This window comes from Hyla sarda, chromosome 8 (genome assembly GCF_029499605.1).
Source record: "Hyla sarda isolate aHylSar1 chromosome 8, aHylSar1.hap1, whole genome shotgun sequence".
Lineage (NCBI taxonomy): Eukaryota > Metazoa > Chordata > Amphibia > Anura > Hylidae > Hyla > Hyla sarda.
In genome coordinates, this window is record NC_079196.1 from 220,640,416 (window position 1) to 220,662,177 (window position 21,762).

A 21,762-nucleotide genomic window follows, 5' to 3' on the forward strand; every position below is an offset into this window, starting at 1 on the left:
TTTTCTAGTGGAGTACCCCTTTAAATAGTAATAAAACGCATTCCTTGTGCAATGAAACATGTGTCTGTGTGCAGCACTCAGTGGTGAAGATCGTGAGGGAGAAGTACCTGAGGACCACCGCTTTCCAGGACCGCGACCAGCTGCAGGCTTTCCTGAGTGAGCTGTACATTTACCTCGTGGATCAGATGCACATTTCTCTTAACAAGGTACCTAAAAAAATATTACATAAAACTAAAAATGTCCTAAAGTTATGTAACTACAACTCCTATACAGACCTATTCATCTCCATTGCAACAAAGTGCAGATAAACCGTGCGTAGTCTGACCTTGCTTTCGATAAGTTCCTTCTTTTCTTGTTAAAGGGGTACTCCGGTGGAAAACAATTTTTTTTTTGGTTTTTTTTTTTTTCAAATCAACTGGTGCCAGAATGTTAAACAGATTTGTAAATTACTTCTATTTAAAAATCTTAATCCTTCCAGTACTTATTAGCTGCTGAATATTACAGAGGAAATTCTTTTCTTTTTGGAACACAGAGCTCTCTGCTGACATCATGACCACAGTGCTCTCTGCTGACATCTCGGTCCATTTTAGGAACTGTCCAGTGCAGCATATGTTTGCTATGGGGATTTTCTCCTACTCTGGACAGATCTTAAAATGGACAGAGATGTCAGCAGAGAGCACTGTGCTCGTGATGTCAGCAGAGAGCTCTGTGTTCCAAAAAGAAAAAGAATTTCCTCTGTAGTATTCAGCAGCTAATAAGTACTGGAAGGATTAAGATTTTTTTTTATAGAAGTAATTTACAAATCTGTTTAACTTTCTGGCACCAGTTGATTTAAAAAAAAAAAGATTTCCAGTGGAGTACCCCTTTAAAGGGGTATTCTGGGTTTATACATCTATCCTTTTGTTTCTACAGCTCCTATATACAGATCTATGTGTCTCCATGGTAACAGACTACAAACAAACCCTGTGTAGTCTGATCCTGCAGTCGTGTGTTACTTCACTCCATCCATCTATACATTTGGTAGATTAAAGGGGTATTCCGGGTTTTAAAATCTTATCCCCTATCCAAAGGATAGGTGATAAGATGTATGATCGCAGGGGTCCCGTCGCAGGGGACCCCTGCGATCTTGGTGCAGCCCCTGGCATTCTGTGCCGGGCACTGCCTCTAAGATGGGGACGTGACGTCACGGCCACGCCCCCCCTATGACGTCACACCTAGTGATGTCACACCACACCCCCTCCATTCATGTCTATGGGAAGGAGATTGTGACGGCCGTCACGACCCATCCCATAGACATGAATGGAGGGGGTGCGGCGTGACATCACTAGTGTGCGTGGCCGTAACGTCACGTCCCCGTCTCGGAGGCCGGGGGCTGCACCAAGATCGCGGGGGTCCCTAGCGGTAGGATCCCCGCGATCATACATCTTATTACCTATCCTTTGGATAGGGGATAAGATGTACAGTGGTCCCTCAAGTTACAATATTAATCGGTTCCAGGACGACCATTGTATGTTGAAACCATTGTATGTTGAGACCAGAACTCTATGCAAACCTGGTAATTGGTTCTGAAGCCCCAAAATGTCATCCAAAAATAGGAAAAAGTGAGGATTAAAGAAAAATAAGTATATAACTAATATAGATAAATCAAGTCCTTACATATAAAATTAAGAAAAAGCCGCTGGAAGCTGTAAATCACTGTCTATGTCAGTGTTTCCCAACCAGGGTGCCTCCAGCTGTTGCAAAACTACAACTCCCAGCATGCCCGGACAGCCGTTGGCTGTCCGGGCATGCTGGGAGTTGTGGTTTTGCAACAACTGGAGGCACCCTGGTTGGGAATCAATGTTTTATTTAGAGGACAGGAACTTCTTCAGGGTCCTGTACAGTACACACAGTGTCCCAAATGGAGCCGCCATTACTTGGAGTCCAAAGGAGCAGCTAACCCTGGCACAGGTAAGGAGTAGTACAGAACTTGTAGTTCCTCCCTGTACTGTAGGGGGCGCTACCAGACAGCCAGTCAGTGCATACACTTCAGTAATACAGGGGATTTACCAGTAAAATGCCCATTCTGACTGGTCAGTTCCTCCAGTTGTCACACGTTTCACAGATCTGGACTGTCTGTACATTGTATGTTGAGTCTAGTTTCAAGTTACAATGGTCCAGAAAAAAACATTGTATGTTGAAACTATTGTATGTTGAGGCCATTGTAAGTTGAGGGATCACTTTATAAACCTAGAATACCCTTTAAAGGGGTAGTCCAGTGGTGAAAAACTTATCCCCTATCCTAAGGATAGGGGATAAGTTTGAGATTGCGGGGGGTCCGACTGCTGGGGCCCCCTGCGATCCCTCTGTACGGGGGCCAGGCTCTCCGGCCAGATAGCGGGTGTCGACTTCCACACGAAGCGGCGGCCGACACCCCCCTCAATACATCTCAATGGCAGAGCTGGAGATTGACGAAGGCAGCGCTTCGGCTCTGCCATAGAGTTGTATTGAGGGGGCGTGTCGGCCGCCGCCTCGTGCGGAGGTCGACACGCCCCCTTCCCGCGGGCTGTCGGGGCTCCGTGCAGGAGATTGCGGGGGGCCCCAGCGGTCGGACCCCCCCGCGATCTGCAACTTATCCCCTATCCTTAGGATAGGGGATAAGTTGTTCACCACTGAACTACTCCTTTAATCTACCAAATGTATGGATGGATGGAGTGAAGTAACACACGACTGCAGGATCAGACTACACAGGGTTTGTTTGTAGTCTGTTACCATGGAGACACATAAATCTATATAGGAGCTGTAGAAACAAAACGATAGGAAAGTTTTGATCAAAGTTGCTACATTTTGTTTTTATCATTTCAGATGCATTGGGACAGTTTAAAAAAACGTGTTCTCGAGGTGGAGAGAGGCTTTATTCTGTAGACCATGATTCATAGATAAATCCCCCATATCTGTCTTTCTCATAGACCCTGTTTGATGACAGAGAGGAGGTGTTGACTGACCCCATGACGGACACGGATCAGCTTCTGCGATTCGCCAAGGAGGCCGAAATGTCAGAAGATTATAACCTGGCGGAAATGTATTATCAGGAGGTGCGGACACTTGGCTGGGGAAAAAGTGGATTCTTTTTATTATATGTATTGTCACTAGGAAATAAAAGCAGCTCCGGCACTGCTGATCTAGTCCTGCGTACACAGCGCTGCTCCGGCACTACCATAGAGAATGCACGGAGCGTGTACCGACCCCGTGTTCCATGCAGAATTGGCCCATTCTGGAAATTGCAGGGAGTCCTAGAACTCTGACCCCCGCGATTAGACACCTATGCCCTCTCTTGTGTTTCTAAATGCTGAAGTACACCTTTAACCCCTTAAAGGGGTACTCCGCTGCTCAGGGTTTGGAACAAACTGTTCCGAACTCCTGGAGCTTGTGACATCATAACCCCGCCCCCTCACGACGTTACACCCCATCCCCTCAATGCATGTCTATGGGAGGGGGCGTGACGGCTGTCACGCCCCCTCCCATAGACTTGCATTGAGGGGGAGGGGTGTGACAGCATGAGGGGGCGGGGCTTTGATATCACAAGCTCCCGGATCCAGCGTTCAGAACAGTTTGTTCCAAACGCTGAGCAGTGGAGTACCCCTTTATTTTTTTTCATATAAACTGGCTCGAGTAAGTTAAACAGATTTGTATATTACTTCTATAAAAAACCCTTAATCCTACCAGTACTTATCAGATGCTGAAGTTGAGTTATTCTTTTCTGTCTGACCACAGTGCTCTCTGCTGACATCTCTGTCTGTCTCAGGAACTGTCCAGAGGAGGAGAGGTTTGCTATGGGGATTTGTTCCTACTCTGGACAGTTCCTAAGATAGACAGAGGTGTCAGCAGAGAGCACTGTAGTCAGACATAAAAGAAAATAATCAATTTTAGCAGCTGATAAGTACTGGTAGGATTAAGATTTGTTTTATAGAAGTAATTTACAAATCTGTTTAACTTTCTGGAGCCAGTTGATAACGAAAAAAAATATTTTTCACAGGAATAAGGGCTTGAAGGGTACATGTACGTCCTATGCCCGCTCCCGCCATATGAAGCCCGCTCAGGAGCTGAGCACGCTTCATACACAGTGATTCACAGTTGCCATTAGCAACCGGGACCCACGGGTAATGCCGGACATCGCCAATTGGGTCAATGTCCCATATTAACCCTTTAGACACCGTGATCAAAGTTGATTGCGATGTCTAAAAGCGGTAAAAATGCGTGCCCATTAGCTCTGGGTGCTGATCAGCTGTTAGGACGGGCAGAAATCATGGCAGCCTGTAGTAATGAAGCGTCAATACTACTGATCAATGCTGTGCCATGGTACAGCATTGATCAGTGTATGCAATCGGAAGATTCATGCAATAGTCTCCTATAGGGACAAAAAATTGTGAAAATAAAATGTTAATAAATGGGAATAAACCCCTCCCCTCATAAAAGTTTAAATAACCCCCTTTTCCCATTTTTTAAAAATAAAATAAAATAATGTAAACAAAAATAAGCGTGTGGTATCACTAGGTGCGTAAATGTCTGAACTAATAAAATATAACGTTAGTGAAACCGCACGATCAATGGCGTAAATGTAAAAAAAAAAAAATTCAAAATTGCGGTTTGTTTTTTTTCATACTTTATATAACATAAAAAAATTGATAGAAAGCATAAAAAGTCCCATTAAAAAATAATAAATAAAAATAAAATAGGCTATGTTCACACACCTGAATGTCCGCACGGAGAATCTCTGTGACACTGCAGGATGCCGGCACTAAGACCGCACCGGAATATAGATACATCTGGCACGGAAATTCCACCGTGTGCACAGCGCAGCAGAAACCTGTTGAATTCAACGGAACTCTGCTGCAGCGGAATCTCCGTGCCGGGTTCCAATGCTGTATCTGGCGCGAACATTCTGCCCTGTGAACAAGGCCTTACAGGGGTGAGAAGAGGACAATTTTAAAGGGGTACTCCGCTGTTCAACATTTGGAACAAAGTGTTCCGAACGCTGGAGCCGGTGCCGGGAGCTCGTGATGTCATAGCCCCGCCCCTCATGATGTCACGCTCCGCCCCCTCAATGCAAGTCTATGGGAGGGGGCGTGACAGCCGTCACGCCCCCTCCCATAGACTTGCATTGAGGGGGCGAGGCGTGTCATCATGAGGGGGCGGGGCTATGACATCACAAGCTTCCGGTGCCGGCTCCAGCGTTCTAAACAGTTTGTTCCAAACGCTGAGCAGCGGAGTACCCCTTTAAGGGGGTTGTGCGCTGCCCTGCCTTTCGGAGCTGTCACGCCCCCTTCCCATAAACTTTGGTTGAGGGGGCGGGCGTGACATCACAAGGGGGCGGCCGCAAACACGGAAGCCCGCACACAGCGTTCGGAGTAATGAACTTCCGGACGCTGCGAGCGGAGCTCCAGAAGGCAGGGCAGCGGAGAACCCCTTTAAGCATACTCATTATTGTTCAAAAAGTTATAGTCATTACAAAGTACAATTGGTGATGCAAAAAAGAAACCCTCATATGGGTCTGTAAGTGGAAAATGGAAAGCTTTATGGCTATTAGAAGACTAAGAGGAAAAACGAAAGCGCTAAAGTAAAAAAAATCCCTATGTCCTTAAAGGGGTACTCTGGTGGAAAACTTTTTTTTTTTTTTAATCAGCTGGTGCCAGAAATTTAAACAGATTAGTAAATGACTTCTATTAAAAAATCTTAATCCTTCCAGTACTTATTAGCTGCTGAATACTACAGAGGAAATTATTTTCTTTTTGGAACACAGAGCTCTCTGCTGACATCATGACCACAGTGCTCTCTGCTGACACCTCTGTCTATTTTAAGAACTGTCCAGAGTAGGAGAAAATCCCCATAGCAAACATATGCTGCTCTGGAAAGTTCATAAAATGGACAGAGATGTCAGCAGAGAGCACTGTGGTCATGATGTCAGCAGAGAGCTCTGTGTTCCAAAAAGAAAAGAATTTCCTCTGTAGTATTCAGCAGCTAATAAGTACTGGAAGGATTCAGATTTTTTTATAGAAGTAATTTACAAATCTGTTTATCTTTCTGGCATCAGTTTATTTAAAAAAAAAAAAAAAAAAAAAGTTTTCCAGTGTAGTAGCCCTTTAAGGGGTTAAGACTTTTTAGAGGAATCTGGGTTCTGAAGACTGCAGCTCAGAACTGACACTATGACTTGCATTGAGATCTTTCCCTGACGCACCAAACGTAATAAAAGAGAAGACGAAAAGAGGAGAAAACAAGCGGAACCAGATGAAGAGAGCACAGGCCGGGCATCTGGTGTGCCGTCTAAGAATAGCTGCAAATGATGACAAACACCGGAGCCATATGTGGAGGCATCTGATGACAATGGGGACATTTCCAAAATTTGTCTTTTTAAAAAGGGTGTGGTGGGCATTGCTTGTTATGCTGCTCACAGGGGCCCGACAACATAGGGCCCCTATGCAAGAACAGTACATGGGATCTATAGGTTCATATAGGTCATAGCAGTTGTGATTTTATTTTTGGTCCATTCTGGGATCTGATTAAAGGGGTACTCCACTGGAAAAAAAAATTTTTGAAAACAACTGGTGCCAGAAAGTTAAGCAGATTTGTAAATTACTTCTATTTAAAAATCGTAATCCTTCCAGTACTTATCAGCTGCGGTATACTACAGAGGAAGTTCTTTTATTTTTGAATTTCCTTTCTGTCTGACCACAGTGCTCTCTGCTGACACTGTCCGTGTCAGGAACTGTCCAGAGCAGGAGAGGTTTACTATGGGGATTTGCTCCTACTCTGGACAGTTCCTGATATGGACAAAGGTGTCAGCAGAGAGCACTGTGGTCAGACAGAAAGGAAATTTAAAAAGAAAAGAACTTCCTCTGTAGTATACAGCAGCTGATAAGTACTGGAAGGATTAAGATTAACGCGTCATGAACAGTAGTCCTTGTGATTGGTTTCTTCCATCTGCAGGCATTCCTCACCCAGCCCGTGGGTCTCATCATCTTGGGTATAGTCCCTGTTCGGGCGCCATCTTATACACATTGGGGGAGATTTATCAAACCCTGTCCAGAGGAAAAGTGGCCCAGTTGCCCATAGCAACCAATCAGATTGATTCTTTCATTTTTAACAAGGCCTCTGCAAAATGAAAGTAGCGATCTGATTGGTTGCTATGGGCAACTGGGCAACTTTTCCTCTGGACAGGATTTGATAAATCTCCCCCATTGGCCCTATTTTACTAAGAGCGTTGTGTAGGTTTCTTTGTGGGGTTTAATTCCCTACCATTTATTTTCCACCGTATTTACTAAGGTTTCTTACAGTTTCCACTTTCCCTACATTTCACTTTTTTTTACACCTTTTCTGATCTGTCGGGTTTTCCTCAGTTGAAATCCGCCACATTTTCTGTGGAAACCTTAGTAAATATGTAGTTTTTTTGTGAAAATGTCGGAAACACGCCCCTTTTTGGAGACCACGCCCCCTTCTCCTGGCGACCACACCCCTTTTTCGTGTTTTCTTAGCAAAATGGAGAGTTAGTCAGGGTTTTTTCAATTCTGGCGCAAAATCTGGTGCAATGCGACATAATCTGGCGCACAACCCGTCAAAACATGTCGGGATTGCAATAGTAAATGAGGGCGTTGTTTCAAACTCGATGAGAGGGGGGGGGGAGAGGGAGTTAGTGAGGGACCATTTTATACAGCATATTCTGAAATAGACATTTTATCTCATCCACCACACTCCTATATAAATGAATAGAGCGCATGTCGTTGACGGCATCCCCTCCCCCGCCATCAGCTACTTATCCCCTATCCTGTGAATAGGTGCTGAAATAGTTTTCACCTGACAACCCCTTTCTTGCTGGGAGTTGTAGTTTTGCAATAGCTGGAGGCATTAGATCAATGCCAGTTCTGTGCTAGATGGTCTAAGACAGTGTTTCCCAACCAGGGTGCCTCCAGCTGTTGCAAAAATACAACTCCCAGCATACCCGGACAGCCAAACTACTATATATCCTGATCCCATAGGAGGTACCCTGGTTGGGAAACACTGCTCTGTGGGATCAGGATATATTGTATACACCTCCCCTCCAGCTCTATCTGTATACTGCTGCTATCTCTATGGGATCAAGATATATAGTAGTTATACACCTCCCCTCCAGCTCTATCTGTATACTGCTGCTATCTCTATGGGATTAGGATATATAGTAGTTATACACCTCCCCTCCAGCTCTATCTCTATGGGATCAGGCTTTTGCTGTCCGGGCATGCTGGGAGTTGTAGTTGTGCAACAGCTGGAGGCATTAGATCAATGCCAGTGCTCTGCTAGATGGCATAAGACATTGTTTCCCAACCAGGGTGCCTCCAGCTGTTGCAAAACTACAACTCCCAGCATGCCTGGACAGCCGTTGGCTGTCCGGGCATGCTGGAAGTTGTAGTTTTGCAACAGCTGGAGGTACCCTGGTTGGGAAACACTGCTCTGTGGGATCAGGATATATAGTATACACCTCCCCTCCAGCTCTATCTTTATACTGCTCCAATCTCTATGGGATGAGGATATATAGTAGTTATACACCTCCCCTCCAGCTCTATCTGTATACTGCTGCTGCTATCTCTATGGGATCAGGATATATAGTAGTTATACACCTCCCCTCCAGTTCTATCTGTATACTGCTCCAATCTCTATGGGATGAGGATATATAGTAGTTATACACCTCCCCTCCAGCTCTATCTGTATACTGCTGCTGCTATCTCTATGGGATCAGGATATATAGTAGTTATACACCTCTACTCCAGCTCTATCTGTATACTGCTGCAATCTCTATGGGATCAGGATATATAGTAGTTATACACCTCCCCTCCAGTTCTATCTGTATACTGCTCCAATCTCTATGGGATCAGGCTTTGGCTGTCCGGGCATGCTGGGAGTTGTAGTTTTGCAACAGCTGGAGGCACCCTGGTTGGGAAACACTGGCCTAAGATATCACATATAACGTATTCTAAGCCTTTGCACATGATCTCATGTATCTACAATATCAATATCACGATTGCAAAAAAAAATCCATCAATGTGTTTAGACAGCTTTATCAGTCTCAGGCTTCTAATATACAGCTGTCACTTGCAGTACCACCCCTCACCAGCATGTGGCAGTCATTTTCATGCACCCTCTGTCTCTTCCTTTCCAGAGACTGGCCCGTGACCGTCAGCGCGTTGACCACTGGTTGGACTATGGCTGCTTTAAGCTATTGGTTGGCGACTACATCAAAGCACAGGAATGCTTCCACGAGGCCTTGGTCTTAAACCGGGAACATTTACACAGGTGACTAATGCTCCACACCACATGGTGAGCCTATGTATAGCTAGAAACACAGTGATCTGTCATTCAGGAGCCTTGAAAAGTTGGGTGGCATCACAGCCGCCATGCCCCCTCCCATAGACATGAATGGAGAGGGCGTGGCGTGACGTCACATCTTGGAGGCAGCGCCTGCCGGGGGCTGCACCAAGTTCGCAGGGGTTCCCAGCGGCGGTACCCCTCTGATGATACATCTTATCACCTATCCTTTGGATAAGGGATAAGATATATAAGGACGGAATCGGTGGAAAGCATTTTTTTTATTTTTATAAATCAACTGGTGCCAGAAAGTTAAACAGATTAGTAAATGACTTCTATTAAAAAATCTTTACCCTTCCAGTACTTTTTAGCAGCTGTATGCTACAGAGGAAATTCTTTTCTTTTTGAATTTCTTTTTTGTCTTGTCCACAGTGCTCTCTGCTGACACCTCTGTCCATGCCAGGAACTGTCCAGAGCAGGAGAAAATCCCCATTGCAAACCTATGCTGCTCTGGACAGTTCCTAACATGGACAGAGGTGTCAGCAGAGAGCACTGTGGTCAAGCAGAAAGGAAACTCAAAAATAAAAGAACTTCCTGTGGATCATACAGCCGCTAAAAAGTATTGGAAGGGTAAAGATTTTTTTTAATAGAAGTCATTTACAAATCTGTTTAACTTTCTGGCACCAGTTGATTTAAAAAAAAAAATTTTTTTCCACCGGAGTATCCCTTTAAAGAGTACCTGTCATCAAACCATATTTTCTAAACTAACTCAGATTATATTCCGTAACTACTCTTAACACACCACCTGCACTCAAAAAATTTTCCGAGCTTTAAAAAGCTGTGTATCATACCTTTCCCCTTGCTCACATTGTGTGAGCTCCCGGCAGGAGAAAGTGGGCGTTCCCCAGCAGGCGAGAGGTTACTTAAGCCTACGAGAGCGGTGCCCCCCGCCATGCCCCGCACGCACTTCCTGAGTTTGGACTTCTGCAAGTTCGGGTGGAGACCAAACTAATTGTTTGACTTGCATCAGGGAACAGAACAGAGCCACCTAGTGGCTGTTTTTTCAATCACATGAAAAACATTATAAAGGTTGAGAATTTTAATTAGCAAGTAAATAGCAAAGTGTCTTAAGGAATAATATATTAAAAGTTTAGTTTGGTGACAGGTACTTTTTAAAGGAGTACTCCGCTGCTCAGCGTTTGGAACAAACTGTTCCGAATGCTGGAGCCGGCGACCGGAGCTTGTGACATCATAGCCCCGCCCCCTCATGATGTCCCGCCCCCTCAATGAAAGTCTATGGGAGGGGGCGTGACAGCCGTCACGCCCCCTCCCATAGACTTCCATTGAGGGGCAGGGCATGTCAGCATGAGGGGCGGGGCTATGATGTCACAAGCTCCCGACTCCAGCGTTCGGAACAGTTTGTCCCAAACACTGAGCAGCGGAGTACCCCTTTAAAGACACATAGAGCAGAGTGACTCTTGCTATTGTTGGTCTGTGATGTGTATACATGGAGTGATGACATCTCGTGTTGTTGCAGCCTGCTCCTGTGCGGTATAGTCGCGGTTCTTATGGACAGTAATGAGGAGGCGGAGTTGTTCTTTGAAGATGCGACATGCGTGGCCCCCGGCAGTGCCCTGGCCTGGACTATACTGGGTAAGTAGCCGCTGACTGCCATAATGGCTTCCCTGTCAGAACACACACCATAGAGCTGCTGTAAGGCTGGGTTCACACCACGTTTTTGCAATACAGTTCCCGTATCAGGTTTTTGATTAAAAACTGATTCCTCAAAACCGGACTAAACTGCATCAAATCGTGTGTACAAATTTTAACTCGCATACGGCTTAAAAAATGATGTCCGGTTGCATCCGTTTTTTAAGAAAAAAAACCATATACGTTTTTAACTTTTTTAAGAAGTTTCACTTGTTTGATTGAAATTCCAAGAAAAAAAACTGTGCAAAGTCAAAAACCGTATGGTGAAAACCGGATGGAACCGAACGCACATAATGGTTCTGTACGGTTCCCATTGACTCCCATGTTAAAAAAAAAAAAAAACGTATACGGTTTAATACAGTTTTTCACCCGGACCAAAAACCATGTTAGGCTACGGTTTTGAGTACGGTTAAAAAGCTGACAAAACCGTACAAGACGCAAAACGGACACAACCTGATGCATCTTTTGGCATACGGTTTTCAATGGAGAGTCAATGCATACGGTTTTCACATTGAAAATGGATACGGGGACTGTATTGCAAAAACATGGGGTGAATGCAGCCTAACATCACGTTTTTGCCATACTGTTTTCAATCCGTTTTTCTAAAGAAAACCGTATGGCAAAAAAAACGGATGGAACAATATGGGAAAAAGTAAACCGTATGCGTTTTTAAAAGTGCATACAGTTCCGTCCGTCTTTATAAAAAATAAATAAATAAAAACATTTTTGATAATTTTTGTCCATTTTTAATGGGAGAGGTGTTGGGTGGGGACTTTAGGATGCAAATGCGCATGTGCAAAGTAAAAACCGTATGGAACCGTATACATGTGCGTTTCCCATTGACGTCCGTGTTAAAAAAAAAAGTATGCGGTTGCAGTACGGTTTTTAAACCGGAGTCAAAACCGTGGTTGACCACGTTTTTGTCTCCGGTTTAAAAACCGTACTGCAACCGCATACGGTTTACTTTTTCCATACTGTTCCATCCGTTTTTTTTGCCATACGGTTTTCTTTAGAAAAACGGATTGAAAACAGTATGGCAAAAACGTGGTGTGAACGCCGCCTTAGAGACATGACCAGCGCTGTGTCCTCCTTGTCCGTCCTCTAGGCTTGTTCTATGAGATCCAAGGGAATGACATCAGGATGGAGATGGCGTTCTCTGAGGCAGGAAAGCTCCACCAGGCTGCGCTGACTGCGGACAGACCCGCCGACCAGTCTGACTCCATGCTGGACGGTGGAAAAACCCGTTACGGAGAGACCACTGACAACGGTAAGAGAAATAGTGGGATATGAGTCCTGAAATACTCAGTGCTGCTGTGGGACCCTCAGTATGAGCTCTCCATACTCCTTCTGATATTATGACCTGCTCCATCCAGCTCAGTCCTCACTAACAACATCATGGGCAGGTCACTGCCCCCTACAACAGTGTTTCCCAACCAGGGTGCCTCCAGCTGTTGCAAAACTACTACTTCCAGCATGCCCGGACAGCCAACGGCTGTCCGGGCATGCTGGGAGTTGTAGTTTTGCAACAGCTGGAGGCACCCCGGTTGGGAAACACTACCTTAGAGACAGCAGCAGCAGTATATAGATAGAGCTGGAGGGGAGGGGTATAAGTTGAATAGTAGACCTCACTTCATTTGGCCAATAACGTTACCTTTGGCTGTCCGGGAATGCTGGGAGTTGTAGTTTTGCAACAGCTGGAGGCACCCTGGTTGGGAAACACTATCTTAGAGACAGCAGCAGCAGTATATAGATAGAGCTGGAGGTGAGGGGTATAAGTTGAATTGTAGACCTCACTTCATTTGGCCAATAACGTTACCTTTGGCTGTCCGGGAATGCTGGGAGTTGTAGTTTTGCAACAGCTGTAGGCACCCTGGTTGGGAAACACTACCTTAGAGACAGCAGCAGCAGTATATAGATAGAGCTGGAGGGGAGGTGTATAAGTTGAATAGTAGACCTTACTTCATTTGGCCAATAATGTTAACTTTGGCTGTCTGGGCATGCTGTGAGTTGTAGTTTTGCAACAGCTGGAGGCGCCCTTGGTTGGGAAACACTGCCCTACAAGATCAGCACACCTCTCTCCTGAAATCCTCTGCGCTGCTCTGGAAACTCCACAGAGTAAATCTTCGCCTATAACCTCCAAATTGTCTTTATTTCCTTCCTCACATCAGATGCCGCCCGATCCTCGGTGAATCTGGGCTTATAATAGACCACACTCCCTATTAATACATTGGGAGAGATTTACTAAGCTTTAAGGGGTATTCCAGGGGAAATTTTTTTTTTTTTTTATATATCAACTGGCTCCAGAAAGTTAAACAGATTTGTAAATTACTTCTATAAAAAAAATCTTAATCCTTCCAATAATTACCGGCTGCTGAAGTTGAGTTGTTGTTTTCTGTCTGGCAACAGTGCTCTCTGCTGACATCTCTGCTTGTCTCGGGAACTGCACAGAGTAGAAGAGGTTTGCTATGGGGATTTGTTTCTACTCTGGACAGTTCCCGAGACACGTGTCATCAGAGAGCACTTAGACAGAAAAGAATAACTCAACTTCAGCAGCTCATAAGTACTGAAAAGATTAAGAATTTTTAATAGAAGTCATTTACAAATCTGTTTCACTTTCTGGAGCCAGTTGATATATATATATATATATATATATAAGTTTTTTTTCCTGGATAACTCCTTTAATGCACCAGAATTCTGGCTCAGTTTGCTTAAAAAAATAAATAAAAAATGGTGACAAATTGGCCAAATGAAGTGAGGTCTAATATTCAGCTTATACTCCTCCCCTCCAGCTCTAGCTATATAATGCTGCTGCTCTCTCTAAGGCAGTGTTTCCCAACCAGGGTGCCTCCAGCTGTTGCAAAACTACAACTCCCAGCATGCCCGGACAGCCGTTGGCTGTCCGGGCATGCTGGGAGTTGTAGTTTCTGTAACAGCTGGAGGTACTCTGGTTGGGAAACACTTCTCTGTGGGATCAGGATGTATAGTATACACCTCCCCTCCAGCTCTATCTGTATACTGCTGATATCTCTATTGGATCAGGATATATAGTAGTTATACACCTCCCCTCCAGCTCTGTCTCTATGGGATCAGGATATATAGTAGTTGTACACCTCCTCTCCAGCTCTATCTGTATACTGCTGCTATTTCTATGGGATCAGGATTTATAGTAGTTATACACCTCCCCTCCAGTTCTATCTGTATACTGCTGCTATCTTTATGGGATCCGGATATATTGTAGTTATACACCTCCCCTCCAGCTCTATCTGTATACTGCTGCTGCTATCTCTATTAAATCAGAATATATAATAGTTTTATACCTCCCCTCCAGCTCTATCTATATACTACTGCTCCTTTCTCTATCAGATCAGGATACAGTATGTAGTTGTTATACACCTTCCCTGAAGCTATGTTCACAGATTGCATTTTTTAAATGTTTTTGCTGTGATTTTCCCAGAATTGCTGCAAAAATTGCGCTACTTTTACCACAATTGTAGAAAGAATGTTGAAAAGTGTAATTTTTACAGCAAATTTAGTAAAATCGCTATGGGAAAAAAACCCGGCCAAAATGCAGTGACATATGCTGGAATGTGTGGACACAGCCTAAAGACTCCAAATCTTCATAAAATGCCTACATTGTGATTATAGGTCAAATCATTTGACCCGGGCTGTAATGGGTTAAAACAGCTATTAGAAAAATCCCATAGACTATAATGTACAAAAGAGAACAGGGTGCGCGACCCTGGATGGAACCTGATGAATGAGATAGTGACGAGCCCAATCAAAACGCGCTTGATCAGGAATCCTGTAATCGCGGCTGCTGCGGCTCCCGGCGTCCAGGCGCAAATATAGATAAACGGAGATCCAAGAAAGGGAGATGAATCGCGCTGCCTCAAAAAGTATATACGGGTAAGTTTATTGCACACAAAGGATCCACGCAACGCGTTTCAAAGCTGTTCCGGCTTTTTCGTCAGACGGGACGCCTGACGAAAAAGCCGGAACAGCTTTGAAGCGCGTTGCGTGGATCCTTTGTGTGCAATTAACTTACCCGTATATACTTCTTGTGGCAGCGCGATTCATCTCCCTTTCTTGGATCTCCGTTTATCCATAGACTATAATGGGATTTTCTAACGGCCCTATAGGATTCGGTAACTGCCGTTTTACACCCAATTTTCAGACGGAACTTCGTACGGATCTTTAAAACGGAGTCCTTTTGTAGGGTGAAACAAGCCTTATGTGAACTGCCCCCAACCCACTTATGAACTAACAACAATTTTAGGGGAACCCCCCTAGGGGAACCCTTAAACTAAGTACCCCCCCAATATTAATATGTACCTTTTATTGATCCATTTAAAATATAATCTGTGACCAACATAAATATGTGATTCTACAAGTTGGTGTAATGACAACACCACTAACTTTAAAACCACAGTTGCCACCAGGCTCGCTCTTCCATCTATTAGGAGCCGGTGGCTACTGCAAATTAGAATAACCAGATATTAGCCAGCCCTTCCAACGTTTCACTGGCACCCCAGCTTCGTCAGGAAAGTCTGGTGGCTAATGGCTAATCATCATAAAATTGTTGTTAGTTGATTTGACCCTAGTACTTCCTCTTGGGGTTTTGTTGTTTAGCAACCCACTTATGAGTCTAATCAGTTCACCTGGGTGACCTCCAGCCCTGAAGCCTCATTAGATGACTAGGTGCAGTGATAAGACTCCTTTCCCTTTCTTTTGCAAAGCCAGAGGATTCATGGGAACAAGAACCTCTGCATTATTCTCGAATATTAGCCCGTGCTGCACTATAAAAGAAAAATAAGAATTCCCGGGGGGCTTCTTTAAAAATGTTTAGAAAGAGGATCCATGAAATGCACCAGGTAAATTTGGTACCAAGTAAATTTGGTTGCACTGCGTTCCTTCTTTCCCACTTTGAGTTTTTTTTTTAGTATTTAGGACAGTGATGATAAATCTGGCCCTGTATTTTTTGTCTTTTATGGTGTAAAGTATCCAAAGGGGGGACTGAAGTCATTGATGGGAACGTCCGCACATCACCGCCAGGTCGGCCCGCTTCAGGAGAACTTTCCTTGGGCAGCCGACCCCCAGGAGAGAAGACCCCAGTTGCTGTTCCCAAGTCTGCTTCATCGGTGGTCTCTAAAAGTAAAGCTGGAACTCAGAGAGGTGGGAGATCTATGTGATCCTGGTTCTGGGGGTTCCTATAGCCCGAGATGATGCTGAGCCAGGATGTGGGTAATCTGGATTATTTTGGGGAGGTGCATGTAGTAACGTTTTCTGCAAGCACATGTGCCGCTCTCCTGCTGCTCCCTGATTGGCCCAGCCTCTCGGCCCAGCTCAGAGAGCAGCGTATTGTAAGGGGTAGCATAGTCAGCGTATAGTCAGCGTATAGTACATGTTGTTTTAGAGACCAAAGGAAGGGAGACAAGTGGAACTGCACCGAGGAAGCAGGCGTGGAGGGAGGGAAAAAGACAAGTGTAGCTGCACCTCGCGTCTGCTCCATCGGTGCAGTACACTTTTCCCCCTTCCTCCGGTCTTTAAAACCACGCTCCGTCTACACTAAGCGTGCTCAATCTACACTAAGCGCGCTCCATCTACACTAAGCGCGCTCCATCTACGCTAAGCGCGCTCCATCTACGCTAAGCGCGCTCCATCTACGCTAAGCGCACCCCATCTACGCTAAGCGCGCTCCATCTACGCTAAGCGCACCCCATCTACGCTAAGCGCGCTCCATCTACGCTAAGCGCACCCCATCTACGCTAAGCGCGCTCCATCTACGCTAAGCGCACCCCATCTACGCTAAGCGCGCTCCATCTACGCTAAGCGCACCCCATCTACGCTAAGCGCGCTCCATCTACGCTAAGCGCGCTCCATCTACACTAAGCGCGCTCCATCTACGCTAAGCGCGCTCCATCTACGCTAAGCGCGCTCCATCTACGCTAAGCGCACCCCATCTACGCTAAGCGCGCTCCATCTACGCTAAGCGCACCCCATCTACGCTAAGCGCGCTCCATCTACGCTAAGCGCGCTCCATCTACGCTAAGCGCGCTCCATCTACGCTAAGCGCGCTCCATCTACCCTAAGCGCGCTCCATCTACACTAAGCGCCCTCCATCTACGCTAAGCGCGGTCCATCTACGCTAAGCGCGGTCCATCTACGCTAAGCGCGCTCCATCTACACTAAGCGCCCTCCATCTACACTAAGCGCCCTCCATCTACACTAAGCGCCCTCCATCTACACTAAGCGCCCTCCATCTACACTAAGCGCGCTCCATCTACACTAAGCGCGCTCCATCTACACTAAGCGCCCTCCATCTACACTAAGCTCTCATTCGCATACATTGTACATTATCCTGTAAAATCTACAGCAAATCTGCCCAGGGTGACCTTATCCTATGTACTTGTTTTCAGGTGTAGAGCCCAGCGCTGACCCCAACTCCTCACCAGCTGCCAGCAGCATCTACATGGAAGCCGCCATATTCCTGGCACAGGTCAATGCCACACAGGTCTGTATATGGGCAACACTGCACCAACATGCAACATGCAAATTGACATATGATGCCCACATGAATAAAATTCTAATATATTGCGTTTTTTTTTTTTTTGTTCTCGACATTGTCAAGATCTCTGCTTCCTGTTAGTAAAATAAAATTTAATTGTGGATAATTAAAGGGGTTATCCAGGAATCGAAAAACAGAGATAATTTCTTTGGCTCCCTGTCTGTCTCCAGGTTGGGTGTGGTATTACAACTTGGCTCCATTCACTTCAATGGAACTGAGCTGCAGAACCACATCCAACCTGGAGACAAATGGGAGGAGGTTTTTGAAAGAAACTGGCTCTGTTTTTATTCCTGGATAACCACTTTAAGGGTCTATCCAAGCCTGTAATAAAAATAAGGCCTCAAAACAGAATAAATTATACTTGCACTTCGAGTATCATTTATTTTAGTAAATGGAAATTATTTCCAGAGGCTGAGAACCATATAGACCTAATACTTTTCACAGGAAACTACATTGTAGTCTGTCTAGTGTGGATGCAATGGTAACAAACCTTCAGCACTTTGGCCATGTTCACACGTCAGAATTTCTGTGACGGAATCTGCTGCTCTATTCACATGGCAGATATTCCGTGTCAGATGTTTCTCGCATGGAAATTCTGAGTTAAGTGTCCACAAAGAATAAACACATTCATTCTTTGTGCAGAGTCTGCACGGAATGCAAAGTCATCTATGAGACGGCACATTCCTGTGCAGTCCCAGCGTTGGCAGATGGAAGTTTTAGGTCGAGGGGGGTCCGAGCGCTGGGGCCCCCCGCAATCTCCTGTTTAGAGCCCCAGCTCTCCTTCACAGCGGCGCCTCACAACCCCCCACCCGAAGCAGGGGCCACCACGCCCCCTCTATATACAGGGCCGGTGTTAGGCAGGGGCAAACAGGGCAGCTGCCCAGGCCCCCTATCCTCCAGGGGGCCCCTTGCAGCTGCTACCATGTCAGGGTCAGAAGCAGAGTGGCTGTGGCAACTGCCTGCACTTATCTAGGACTGACAACAACAAAAAACGTGGTCTCAAATGGCTGGAGGTGCTCAACCCCAAATGCAGTTGTGCATATATACTGGGGGAGCAGATCCTGCCCTTGTAGTCCGTTGCTAGGGGCGATCCCCAGCATAAAAATGCATACAATGGAGGATGCCGGCAGCGGACTACAAGTGCCACAATAGAATCCTACACCAGATAGACGGTGCTGATGTGTAACAATTAGAATAATACAATACAGAAATGTAGGTGCCCTACTGTGGTAGATGTATACAGTGACATTGGCTAATCCCTCAACACTGATGTTAAAATTGAGACATTCGCCAGTGTATCCTTATATTAAGGACATACCAGAGCCCGCACACCAACGCCAAGGTTTCTCAGATGGCACGGGACCTAACGCTAACCTACCTGTGCGTAATAAGCAAAAACCAGGGGCCAGTGGGCAATTACAGCAGCACTAGGTTGACATGTAGCCTGCTCCCAGTTCCCTCCAGCGTGACTGAGCACACATACAATGGAAGGGGGGAGAGAGGCTACAAGCCCCACCCAAGTTGGCTGATATAGGTGCATGGCCTCACAGGTGCAACCCTAATGCTGCCTGGAAAGTATTCAAGGTGCATTAACATATGGAGTTTACACACCTCCACGTATAAATTTACAAACAACAACAAAAAACGTGGTCTCAAATGGCTGGAGGGGCTCAACCCCAAATGTAGTTGTGCATTTATACTGGGGGAGCAGATCCTGCCCTTGTAGTCCGTTGCTAGTGGCGATCCCCAGCATAAAAATGCATACAATGGAGCGATGCCTGCAGCGGACTACAAGTGCCACAATAGAATCCTACACCAGATAAAGGTGTGGATGTGTAACAATTAGAATACAATACAGAAATGAATTGTATGTGTGCTTAGTCATGCTGGAGGGAACTGGGAGCAGGCTACATGTCGACCTAGTGCTGCTGTAATTGCCCACTGGCCCCTGGTTTTTGCTTTTTACGCACAGGTAGGTTAGCGTTAGGTCCCGTGCCATCTGAGAAACCTTGGCGTTGGTGTGCGGGCTCTGGTGTGTCCTTAATATATGGATACACTGGCGAATGTCTCAATTTTAACATCAGTGTTGAGGGATTAGCCAATGTCATTGTATACATCTACCACAGTAGTGCACCTACATTTCTGTATTGTTATCTAGGACTGAGCCTCGCTGCTGGGCTCCTTTATCTCCAGTTGCAGCAATGTCCCGCCTCGGCTGGTGATAGGCTGAGCACACTATTATGTAAGGAGCCTTCTCCCTGCTGCCCGGGCTCCTTAGATGACAGTGTACTCAGCCTATCACCGGCCGAGGCGGACATTGCTGCGGCCGGAGATATGCTGCCTGCACTGTGACGTTTCGAGCCTAAGAAGCCTCTTAAATAAAAAAGTGTTTTCCTGGAATACCCCTTTAAAAGCGTGCACTTGTATTCAAAGTAAGATTTTCCTTTTTTTCACGCTTTTAGTTTGTCCAGAGGGCGCTGTCCCATGAACTTCTGAGCCCAGATGGAGGGCCCAGCTGTAAGTACCACCTCATGTGTGCCCAGGTGAACCTACTGAGGAAGGAGTTTGACGCAGCCAACGAGAACCTGCAGGAGGCGTCACAAGTCGACCACCAGGTGCATCTTCATCCCTTCATTGTGGGGTCACACAGGGAGGATGGGGGAGATGTGTCCTTTATAATCGTGTCCCCTATTACAGAACCCTGATGTGTGGGCTCTCATTGGCCACCTGCGGTACATGAGCGGCAAGAAGGGGGAGGCGCGACAGTGCTACGAGCATGCTCTCAGCTTGGTGGCTGATGCCTCAGAGCTGCACTCCGTCTACCTCCGCCTGGGATCCATCTATCTCCAGGAGGGAGAAGTAAGTATCAATTACTGTACATCACTTGTAAGTAATGTAATGACTGTACACAGTGACCTCACCAGCAGAATAGTGAGTACAGCTCTGGAGTATAATACAGGATATAACTCAGGATCAGTACAGGATAAGTAATGTAATGACTGTACACAGTGACCTCACCAGCAGAATAGTGAGTACAGCTCTGGAGTATAATACAGGATATAACTCAGGATCAGTACAGGATAAGTAATGTATGTACACAGTGACCTCACCAGCAGAATAGTGAGTACAGCTCTGGAGTATAATACAGGATACAACTCAGGATCAGTACAGGATAAGTAATGTAATGTATGTACACAGTGACCTCACCAGCAGAATAGTGAGTACAGCTCTGGAGTACAGGATAAACAAGATGTTTGTATCACCTGGATAAGTAGACACCTCAGTAAATCTATATTATCTATAACCTCTTGTGTTTTTCATATTTCAGTTTGAGAAAGCAAAGAAGACTTACCTGCTGGCCTGTAAGCGCTCTCCCACCTGTCTTACCTGGCTGGGTGTTGGTGTTGCTTGTTACAGGGTAAGGTTTATCACATCACCTATACATTCGGGGGGAATTTAGCAGGAATTTTACACATCTTTTGGTGTGTAAAAATGGCGCATATTTGGTGCATTGATGGTTTTGCGACTTTTTGTGCGACTTTACGTTATGTCTCTGATCAGAGACAGTGTTTCCCAACCAGGATGTCTCCAGCTGTTGCAAAACTACAACTCCCAGCTGTCCGGGCATGCTGGGAGTTGTAGTTTTGAAACAGCTGGGGGCACCCTTGTTGGAAAACACTGTCATAGATGACTGCATACACTGAGACACTGTAACAGAATTATCAGCTGTGTGGCTGTGCTAAGTTCGGAGAGATTTGTGGCTGCTGGACGTATGAATGTTTCCAGTCACTGTAAGGAAGCAGAGATATTGAAAATGGTATGCGCTGAGTATTTATGAGGCTGATCATATCATTCCCAGCTGGAGGAGATGCAAGAAGCGGAGGATGCTCTATCTGAGGCCAATGCCCTGAATAACAGCAACGCTGAGGTGTGGGGCTACCTGACTCTCGTCTGCCTAAAGGTGAGTGATAGTGATCCCCAAATACACACACTGTAGGGACTGCGGGATTATACCTTGTGTGGAGGAACCCCTCTTATTAATCTGCCATTTTTCTCATAGACTGGGAGACAACTGGAGGCGGAGCAGTCATACAAGTACACCAGGAAGGTAAGTGCTCGTCTGCGTGTACACCGCCACCATCTATGCTGCAACCTTCATCATTAAAGGGGTACTC

General features: G+C 45.7%; 1 protein-coding gene across 3 annotated transcripts in view; it reads left to right on the forward strand.

Annotated features, from left to right (window-relative positions):
* Positions 1 to 21,762, forward strand: part of CFAP70 (cilia and flagella associated protein 70) — a 69,044-nt gene that overhangs the window by 44,733 nt on the left and 2,549 nt on the right. For all 3 annotated transcript variants that reach the window (XM_056536475.1, XM_056536476.1, XM_056536477.1), the window contains 12 exons: positions 75 to 206; positions 2,949 to 3,074; positions 9,167 to 9,300; positions 10,850 to 10,965; positions 12,128 to 12,289; positions 16,021 to 16,194; positions 17,439 to 17,533; positions 20,050 to 20,202; positions 20,285 to 20,446; positions 20,916 to 21,005; positions 21,447 to 21,548; positions 21,648 to 21,695. In XM_056536475.1, the coding sequence (XP_056392450.1) occupies positions 75 to 206; positions 2,949 to 3,074; positions 9,167 to 9,300; positions 10,850 to 10,965; positions 12,128 to 12,289; positions 16,021 to 16,194; positions 17,439 to 17,533; positions 20,050 to 20,202; positions 20,285 to 20,446; positions 20,916 to 21,005; positions 21,447 to 21,548; positions 21,648 to 21,695 (1,494 nt within the window). The remainder of the gene's footprint in view (positions 1 to 74; positions 207 to 2,948; positions 3,075 to 9,166; positions 9,301 to 10,849; positions 10,966 to 12,127; positions 12,290 to 16,020; positions 16,195 to 17,438; positions 17,534 to 20,049; positions 20,203 to 20,284; positions 20,447 to 20,915; positions 21,006 to 21,446; positions 21,549 to 21,647; positions 21,696 to 21,762) is intronic.